At 41.9% G+C, this 10,112-nt stretch overlaps 1 protein-coding gene across 1 annotated transcript in view; it reads left to right on the forward strand.

Annotated features, from left to right (window-relative positions):
* The first annotated feature begins 4,560 nt into the window (after positions 1–4,560).
* The window catches only part of LOC108788008 (NXPE family member 3-like), a 16,510-nt gene continuing 10,958 nt past the window's right edge, over positions 4,561–10,112 (forward strand). The window contains exon 1 of the mRNA XM_018557723.1: positions 4,561–4,971. Within this exon, the coding sequence (XP_018413225.1) occupies positions 4,561–4,971 (411 nt within the window). The remainder of the gene's footprint in view (positions 4,972–10,112) is intronic.

Consider the following 10,112-nt stretch of genomic DNA (forward strand, 5'->3'; position numbering starts at 1 on the left):
ACTGAGCTGGCCAGCTGGAAGCACTTTTGTAGGTCCGTATGTTATACGTCCTTGGCAGCGAAAGGGTTAAACAGGTACACTGTTGAGTAATGTAATGTTCGGTGTCCCTTTGCATATGTGGCCAAAAGAATCTATCTCTGATTAGATTTACAGTCCTCTCAACTCCTAAGTGTCCCATCTCTTCATGTAATTCTTTAAACACTAATTGATGGTACTTCTTTGGCATCACTAACTGAGAACCTGATGATGTTTTTCTTCTCAAAATTCCTTCATTGTCAAGATAAAGTTTATGCCATTGTCTCATGAGTATAGAAAAATCAGACGACTCACCTTGGCGCTCATGTTTTGATGGAAACTTGTTCTCTTGTTTATATTTCCATACTTTCCCAATCACAGGGTCTTCTTTTTGTGCTGTTCTGATAGTCCCTTTAATTCACCATTGTCTGTCATTGGAATTGTATTGGCTATTGTCAGTGGACAAAGCCAAGGCATTCTTTCCTCTTGATTTACTTGAATAGCCTGGGTGATGCTGCTGATGACTTTGGGATCTATTTCTTGAGAACATTGTTGCATGTACTGCTCAGGACTCAGATCCAGCAGAAATCGCACCTCTAGTTCAGAGTATCCTCTCCGTAGTCCCAAGTAAATCTGGTGCATGAGGTTAGTATAGGACAATTTGTCTGTCTGTCCCTTCTCTCCTATCTGACCAGCAATTTTAAAGTCCTTTCTTATTGCAACTTCCGGTAAGTTACTATAATGAGGTGTCTTAGCCGTTAAAACAGGTTCTTTTCTTAAATGACTGTCCCTTGAATCTTTACTTTTAGTGCTGAGTTCTTTAATTTGATCCTCTACGATCTTAGTTGTTTCCTGAAATTTTTCCTGCATAATGCAGTACTGTTGCTTTAAATATTCCAACTGTTGTTGTTCAGGTTGGGGGTCTTTGTCACTATCACTTGTTGCTTCAGCATCCTTTCTCTTCCCTAATTCACAGATGAATTTCCTAGTTGTCTGAAGAAATTGCATAACAGCCTCTTCACTCTCACTCTTTACCAGTTCATCCATCATATCGTTAATTATCCTCATGTAATGGCGGCGACACCCGGCCCCATGTTGGGCGCCAATTTTTTTGCACTTCTGACAAATAAACTCCACAGTGCGATCGGGGTTGGGTGAAATTAGGGTGCTTTAATATGAACTGCAATAGAATGGAGGACACTCATCACTGAGGGAACAAGTGTGTAACTGACTAAACAATAATACAGTATATAAAGCATAACAACTGTGCAGGTACAGTACAGAATTATTGTGATTAACATCCAAATGCAGAATCAACATGTGCTCTGTCTGCTGGGAACATCCTCCCCCAAAGCTGCACTAAGGAAGATGCCACCTTTCCTATAATCACACTGCATTTACTTTCACTTGTCACTGGAACATTAGCTAGACCAGTTTAATCTATTATATTCCCAGTTATGCTTATAAGAATCATCTCCCTTACCTGCAATAGAATGGAGGACACTCATCACTGAGGGAACAAGTGTGTAACTGACAAGAAGTTCCCTCAGAAACAAGTAACTAAGTTTCCCTTTCCACTTACAGTGCAGCAGGTGCTCTGGTAAATGTGCCCTCTCTCTACCAACAGGATTTTAGCTTGGAGTGTCACTGTGTCCTCTCTGTAAAAACAGTAGTTTAGCTGAGAGTGTCAATGTGTTCTCACTAAGAGAACCTTAACATGTTATTAGAATATTATTTTGGGGGTGTCTAAGTTTACATTCTTTACATCCGCAGTGATTATATCTGCTTATACAGGCCAGGCATAGAGGTCTTAGCAAGGGCTAAACCGCTAATACAACAACGGGAAGGGACGTGGCGGCGCATTAAAGTAAATGGCACCGCAGCCACGCCCCCCCCGCTCGCAGTGCAATCGGACACGTGGCAAAACACTGCCTGTGTTCCGTTCCATTGCAAATGCAAAAAAATGCTGCATTTATTTTCGTGTTACTTGAAAAAGTAACTTAAAAAAAAAACTACCCTTGTTTTTTTATTTCTTAAAAATCTGTATACATTGTAGAAGTGCACTGCAAAAAATTTTTGTTTTCTGACTAAACAAATGAAAATGAAAAATGTTTCCATTCGTTTCATCAGAGAAAACACATTTTTATTCTGTTTCGAATTTGGAGGCAATGAGCCTCCGAATCCGAAAAATGTCCAGTGAGAATGGAGAACAAGCGGCGGCCATGTCGGCCGACGGGTTCTGCCCTTCCACGTCGTCATCTTTGAGTGTATCTTGGTATTCTGAACGTCTACCAAGATATACTCAAAGATGGCGGCGCCCCTGCACAGAACGCGCCGGCGGCCAATAGGGCCGTCGCTCTTTCTGCAAACAAATTTATGTATGCCCGAATATAGTTTTAGTATATAATAAATTCGATATTTCGGATTTGGACGAACCGCCAAATCAACTGAATTTCGTTGATTTGCAGGTTCGTCCGAATCCGAAGGCACATGTCTAATACATTGTATTGCTGTGTCAATTAAAAAAAAGCTAAAAAAAAACCAAAAAAAAACTGGTCATCTTGAAGCTAATAGGAAAGTGTTTGTAACAGTGGACGAGGCTGATGGTTATAGAAGGGTGTAACTTTGTTTACACCAATTAATGTCATAAAATGAGTCATGCTATTAAACTGTGTGACCCATATGCATGGTTTTTTTTTCCCCGAGCATGTGACTTTCAAGCATGATGCTTCTTCTGTACTATCTTTAGTATTCACACTTTCATTGATTGAAGGAAGTGTGCCACTCTACCTAGAAGCCGTACTGTTATTTGTCCGCCCTTCCTTAACCCTTGCCCATTCACAGAAGGCTTTGCAATCTGTGAACCATGACTAGGGCAAGGCTTAGGTTCTCTTTTTTTTACCTACCCCTGCTACGCCAACCGCCAACCCCCCCTTTTTCTTCCTTATCTAAAATAACAGGCCACACAGTATTGGATATAAATTGGCTGTAGCAGCCCTTTATTACAAATATGTAAACATTAACAAATCCATATAAAAACTTTCATTAACTAATTATGTGTGTGCCCATGTACACCCACCTACATACAAAATAATATATATACATATACAGGGCTTGAAAAATGTGATGGTGTCTCACCAGTCAGTCAAAATAAATTTTAAAGAAAAACACTTGACCTTGACCCCTCCTTTTGATCCCAAGTCCACATTGTCATGTAGTCCCTCCGCCTATTTTGTTCCTGTCTTTTGCTCCGTGACTATCTTTCACAGAATAAAAATTGTTCTGTGAATAAGCAAGAGGAGAGAGCGGCGTACAATGAACACTGCGGCTTCCGCGTACCAGAGAATCATTTTACTTCCTGTAGTTTGCCCTGATAGCTACTCTGCGGATTAGAGAAAGAAAATGAATAGCCATTGTCATGTATTTCTTGACAAATTAAAGTGCAACTGAAACCAGATTTTCTTTTTATTGCTGTCCATATCCCCATTAGGGATTGCACCCCCTCTATTTGTCTTGGGTCACCATTATCACTGAAAGTGAAAGAAAATCCCAAATTTTGGGTTGTCACCCGAGCACGAACAGATGGGAAATCTTCCAATGGGAGCACTAGTTCTGGTGACCTTGCTGGCTCCTCTCTTCAGAGGGATTTCCTGTCACTTCCTGTTGTGGATATTGGATCCGGAAGTATCGGGATATCTCCCCAATGGAGCACCGATGGCAAAAAAGCCGACGGGGGGGGGTCTCCCTTATCCCTATCCAAAATAAAAAAACGCTTCAGTTTTACTTTAAAGTCTAATGCCAGTCACATGTTTTTTAAATAGAGCAGTGAACAATTCTGTCAAATTTGTATTTCTGTCTGTGGGGATATTTTCCCTTACTTCCTGACCCGTTGACACCCATATAAAGAATGGAGAGAATGGTTGTCACAAGGACAGAAAAACATAAACCGCAATAGAAACATCACCAGAAGGTGTAACACTTCCCTCACTCCACTAAATCGGTGTGTTTTGATTTTGTCTTTGCTGGGAATGGGCTTTATGGTTGTAGCCCCTGGCTTGCAGTAACTTAAATTTCGTACACTAATTAAAACACAAATTGCACAGCAGAAGGCACTCAGAAAAGAGCCAGTCAGTCAGGAATAGAGCTGCAGCTAACGATTATTTTCAAAATCGATTAGTTAGCCGATTATTAAGTTCGATTAATCGGTTAATCGGATAAAAAATACATTTTAAAAAATGGCTCCAGTGATGGGACTTCTAGTTTGTAACAAACCATAACATTAAATCATCTATTGCAGATGTCACCTGCTGGCTACACAGTAGTGTTTCGGGTCTAAAAAATGTTTCTGAAGTGGAGAAATACAATGGCTTTCTTGCTATGGTCATGGTTAAATAGAATGCATCTTATTATAATTGTTCACAAAGTAATTATTGTTATTTACAGATTATTTTCAGATTCCTAACTATGAATTTTGTGGTGAAGTACAGACCACCTGCTCCTAAGAAGCACATATATTCTACAAATTCTGCTCCCCAAACCACACCCATGGCAACCATTAACCCAAAGTTCATTGATCTTATCAAACTGATTGACTGGCCGGAGCCACCATCACAAGTAGAACACTTAAATTTTTCTACCGACCCCAGAAAATGTGGCTACCGAATCCTGAATCCTCAGGACACTTACAAGGTTGGTGAGACGCTGGAAGTGGAAATTACAGCTCGGGATCAGAACGGTCATCCGAAGGAATATGGCGGAGACTTTTTCCAGGCCAAGCTGCATTCTCCGAACCTAAAGGCTGGCGTTACTGGTCAAGTAAGGGACTATGGCAACGGTAGCTATCTGGCTACGTTCCTTCTGCCATGGACGGGGTTGGCACAAGTTCATATCCGACTCATTCACTCCAGCGAGGCTGTGGATGTTCTGAAGAAGAAGAGGGAAATCTACCCAGAAAAAGTAAATAAGTAGACACGTTTATTCATTTGTGGTGAATGGTATTCCTGTTTTGGAGATACACTATATGTCCAAAAGGTTTTGGACACCTGACCATTGCTACTATATAGCCAAAACTATGTGAGCACTAGTGATGAGTCGAACACACCTGAGTTTGGTTCGAGTTTAAACTTTAGAACATGGGAAAAGTTTGAATTCGAACTCAATGTAATTCTATGGGGGTAGAACTTTGAAAATGAAATGTCCCCATTTTAAAGCCTTATATGCAAGTTATTGGCCATAAAAAGTGTATGGGGATTCAGGTACTGCCCTGGGGGACAGGAATCAAAGAAAAAAATCCACAGTTTTTAAAGGAGCAGTGATTTTAACATCACTTAAAGAGTTTCAATAAAAATGAAAAATTCCTTTAAATATCGTGCCTGGGGGGTCCCCTTAAACAGGAATTTTAGGAGGGACCCCATGTAAAGAAAAACAAATAAAGTGTGTGGGGTTCCCCCTTAAAGTCATACCAGGCCCTTAAGGTCTTATAGGAATTTTAAGGAGGAACCCCAACCCCCAAAATATGCAGGGGGGACGGGGGACGTGGGGTCTGCCCTAAAATTCCATACCAGACCCATGATCCGAGCACAGGCCCGGCATACCAGACCTTTAATCCATACCAAGCCACATGCCCTTGGCACCGGGAGGGTGCTTTTCTAGGGTCGCCCCATGGCGATGGGCCGCGGCCTCTTCCCCACAAGCCCTGGGGCGTTGGTTGTGGGGGTGCGGGCAGGGGGCTTATTCACATCAGGGTACCCCTTTAATCAAGGGGCACCCAGATGCGCCCCCCCTTGTGAATGAGTAAGGGAAACTTGTACTCCTACCATTCCCTAAAGGGTTAGAAAAAAATAGATTAAATAAAAACACCAGACTTTAATCAAAAATCGTTAATTAGAAAAAAAAAACACAACAAAGGAAGTCCTTTTATTAAAAAGAAAAAAATTATCCATCAACGTAATCCAGGGTCAATCACGATGTCCAACGTTGTCTACAACGTCGATGACTCGAGGAAATAAAAAATAAAACAATAATAAAAAATAATAAAAATAAAAAGATGACTGCCGTCCGCTGCGACGAACACCCACTGCAGAATGGCATTTTGACAGATGCCGGCAACTTATAAACAATTGGGCGGAGCTAGCAGTGACAGCTAGCTCCGCCCAACTGTTTACAGTTGTAACAGGTGAGCCATGACCGAACCTAAAGGCTGGCGTTACTGGTCAAGTAAGGGACTATGGCAACGGTAGCTATCTGGCTACGTTCCTTCTGCCATGGACGGGGTTGGCACAAGTTCATATCCGACTCATTCACTCCAGCGAGGCTGTGGATGTTCTGAAGAAGAAGAGGGAAATCTACCCAGAAAAAGTAAATAAGTAGACACGTTTATTCATTTGTGGTGAATGGTATTCCTGTTTTGGAGATACACTATATGTCCAAAAGGTTTTGGACACCTGACCATTGCTACTATATAGCCAAAACTATGTGAGCACTAGTGATGAGTCGAACACACCTGAGTTTGGTTCGAGTTTAAACTTTAGAACATGGGAAAAGTTTGAATTCGAACTCAATGTAATTCTATGGGGGTAGAACTTTGAAAATGAAATGTCCCCATTTTAAAGCCTTATATGCAAGTTATTGGCCATAAAAAGTGTATGGGGATTCAGGTACTGCCCTGGGGGACAGGAATCAAAGAAAAAAATCCACAGTTTTTAAAGGAGCAGTGATTTTAACATCACTTAAAGAGTTTCAATAAAAATGAAAAATTCCTTTAAATATCGTGCCTGGGGGGTCCCCTTAAACAGGAATTTTAGGAGGGACCCCATGTAAAGAAAAACAAATAAAGTGTGTGGGGTTCCCCCTTAAAGTCATACCAGGCCCTTAAGGTCTTATAGGAATTTTAAGGAGGAACCCCAACCCCCAAAATATGCAGGGGGGACGGGGGACGTGGGGTCTGCCCTAAAATTCCATACCAGACCCATGATCCGAGCACAGGCCCGGCATACCAGACCTTTAATCCATACCAAGCCACATGCCCTTGGCACCGGGAGGGTGCTTTTCTAGGGTCGCCCCATGGCGATGGGCCGCGGCCTCTTCCCCACAAGCCCTGGGGCGTTGGTTGTGGGGGTGCGGGCAGGGGGCTTATTCACATCAGGGTACCCCTTTAATCAAGGGGCACCCAGATGCGCCCCCCCTTGTGAATGAGTAAGGGAAACTTGTACTCCTACCATTCCCTAAAGGGTTAGAAAAAAATAGATTAAATAAAAACACCAGACTTTAATCAAAAATCGTTAATTAGAAAAAAAAAACACAACAAAGGAAGTCCTTTTATTAAAAAGAAAAAAATTATCCATCAACGTAATCCAGGGTCAATCACGATGTCCAACGTTGTCTACAACGTCGATGACTCGAGGAAATAAAAAATAAAACAATAATAAAAAATAATAAAAATAAAAAGATGACTGCCGTCCGCTGCGACGAACACCCACTGCAGAATGGCATTTTGACAGATGCCGGCAACTTATAAACAATTGGGCGGAGCTAGCAGTGACAGCTAGCTCCGCCCAACTGTTTACAGTTGTAACAGGTGAGCCATGATTGGGCAAAGTCAAATTATGGCTTCAGAAGGCGCATTGCCTTAAGGGGAGCTCGGTGGGTGAACAGCCTGCCGAACACACAAACTAGCGATGTTCAAATCAAACTCGCGTTCGGCTCAAAAATCGAGCCCAACCTTAGTGAGCAGCACCTCTCCAAACGACTGAGTTCAGGTTGATACAGAATTCAAAGACATCTCAGACAATTTGGGGAAGGTCCTTTTCTGTTCCAGCATCACTGTGTACTTGTGTACAAAGCCAGTTCCATTAAGACATAGTTTGGTTTAATGAGCTTGGCGTGGAGGAACTCCCATTGCCTGCACAAATAACCTCAACCCTATTGATCACCTTTTAAGGTGAATTGGAATACTTACTGTGAGGCAGATCTTCTCCAACCTTCGTACCTTATCTCACAAATGTTCTTTCAGCTGAATGGGCACACATTGACAGACACCAAACTTTTATGGAGAGCTGCAAAAAGGGGGCCAACTCCTCCATATTATTTCCCATGGTTTTAGAATTGAATTTCCAACAAGCTCATAGAGGTGTGATGGGCAGTTGTTCAAAAATCTTTGGCCATTAAGTGTAATAACAATGCTGATGCTTTGAGGACCATCTGTCAGCAGGTGTACATTGCATCACCCTGGTCATCCATTGAGGTAAAAGCAGCTCCCAGATGCTTGAGCCCTTAGAGTGGCTTAGACTAGTTTGGTGTAATGGAGCTCCATCCTTGAAAACCTTTTGCTTTCAATTGGAAGTTTTCAATTTGGAGTTTGGACCTGCCGTGAAAGTAGCCTGCTATTACAAACCATCTAAGCAAAGTGTTGAATGTGATTGCTAAACGGCCCCCATGTTACACTTTTTTAAAGTTGATGTAAACCCTAACTAAATGACCTTGAGTTTGCTACAGCACTTTGTATCGTAAACATGCATACATTTCAGCAATGGCTGCATTATCTATAACAGGGGTGTCAAACTCAATTTAAATCGAGGGCCGCATCAACATTGTGGTTGCCCTCTAAGGGCCTGTAAGACTATATAAATGTATCTAATCTTTATCATAATTGCCTCTGCATTCGATTATCTAAAAAGACCCGTCTTTTATATTTTACTAAAAAACTGGGTAATAATAAATGTTTCCTAACATTCCCCAAAAATGTTAGTAATTTTTCCTAATTATAGTAAAAAATAAAAAACCTCAGTGGTGATTAAATACCACCAAAAGAAAGCTCTATGTGTCCCCAAAAAATGGTATAAAATTAATTTCAGTACAGCGTTGCATGACGGAATAAACGTCAGTCAAAGTACCGCAGCGCTGAATACTGAAAAATGGCCTGGCCAGGAAGGTGGTCTAAACACCTAAGGGACACACAAGGGACCCTGCACATCACAATGGCAGTGATACCCCCAGTGTGTCACTGCATCAAATCAGTCAAGCAAACCAAATGGCAAACGCACTCATCAACTCATAACCAGCTTTCAAGCAAGGTGCACATGGACGGGCTTCATATAGTACAACAGCGAAATGTTTCCCAGCACACTCACCAGCCAGCATGCAAAAAAAACTTGTCTCACCGCTAAGGTTAAAAAACAGGTTTAGATACACGTCTTCTGCAGAATATGTGAAAGCTGCGCAGCCACCTCAGGGCACCTCCATATAGTGCGGTCCTAACTCTAAACTATGAGAGTCTCCATCTTTGAGCACATGTAGCAAAATATAAAATTGGGTGCAGGTTCGCCAGGAGGCAGCCCAATCTCCTTACCTCCTGGTGAACCTGCACCCAATTTTATCTTTTGCTACATGTGCTCCAAGATGGAGACTCTCATAGGTTAGAGTTAGGACCGCACTATTTAGAGGTGCCTTGACGGGGCTGTGCGGCTTTCACATATTCTGCAGAAGACGTGTATCTAAACCTCTATTTTTAACCTTAGCGGTGAGACAAGTTTTTTTGCATTCTGGCTGGTGAGTGTGCTGGAAAAGCCTGTTTGCTGTTGTATTGTATAAAGCCCTTCCATGTGCACCTTGCTTGAAAGCTGGTTATGAGTTGATGAGTGCGTTTGCCATTTGTTTTGTTTGAATGAAAAGGTAGAGACTCACACAGGTAGAAAGAGCTGCAAGGGTGGGGACAGTCGTATTAAAGGGAGATTTAACTATCCTGACATTGACTGGCATAGTGGCACTGCTGGTACAGTAAAAGGGCTGACATTTATAAACTTACTACAAGACAATTTTATGGTACAGTTTGTAGAAGCCCCAACTAGAGATGATGTTCTTCTGGATCTGGTAATCTCAAACAATGCCGAGCTTATTACAAATGTTCATATAAAAGAACATCTGGGTAGCAGTGACCATAATATGATTTCATTTAAACTTAAGCTGTTAAAAAGGAGCATGTACTGTAAATTAAAAACACTCAGTGACATTAAAGGATAAAAACATTTTCCCTCCCCCCAATGTTAATGTCAGCACCAGGGGCGTCCCGAGGCTTGGTGATACCCGGAGCGGTAACCGAG

The sequence above is a fragment of the Nanorana parkeri genome, unplaced genomic scaffold (assembly GCF_000935625.1).
Source record: "Nanorana parkeri isolate BGI_ZX_2015 unplaced genomic scaffold, ASM93562v1 scaffold14, whole genome shotgun sequence".
In the NCBI taxonomy this organism is placed as follows: Eukaryota; Metazoa; Chordata; class Amphibia; order Anura; family Dicroglossidae; genus Nanorana; species Nanorana parkeri.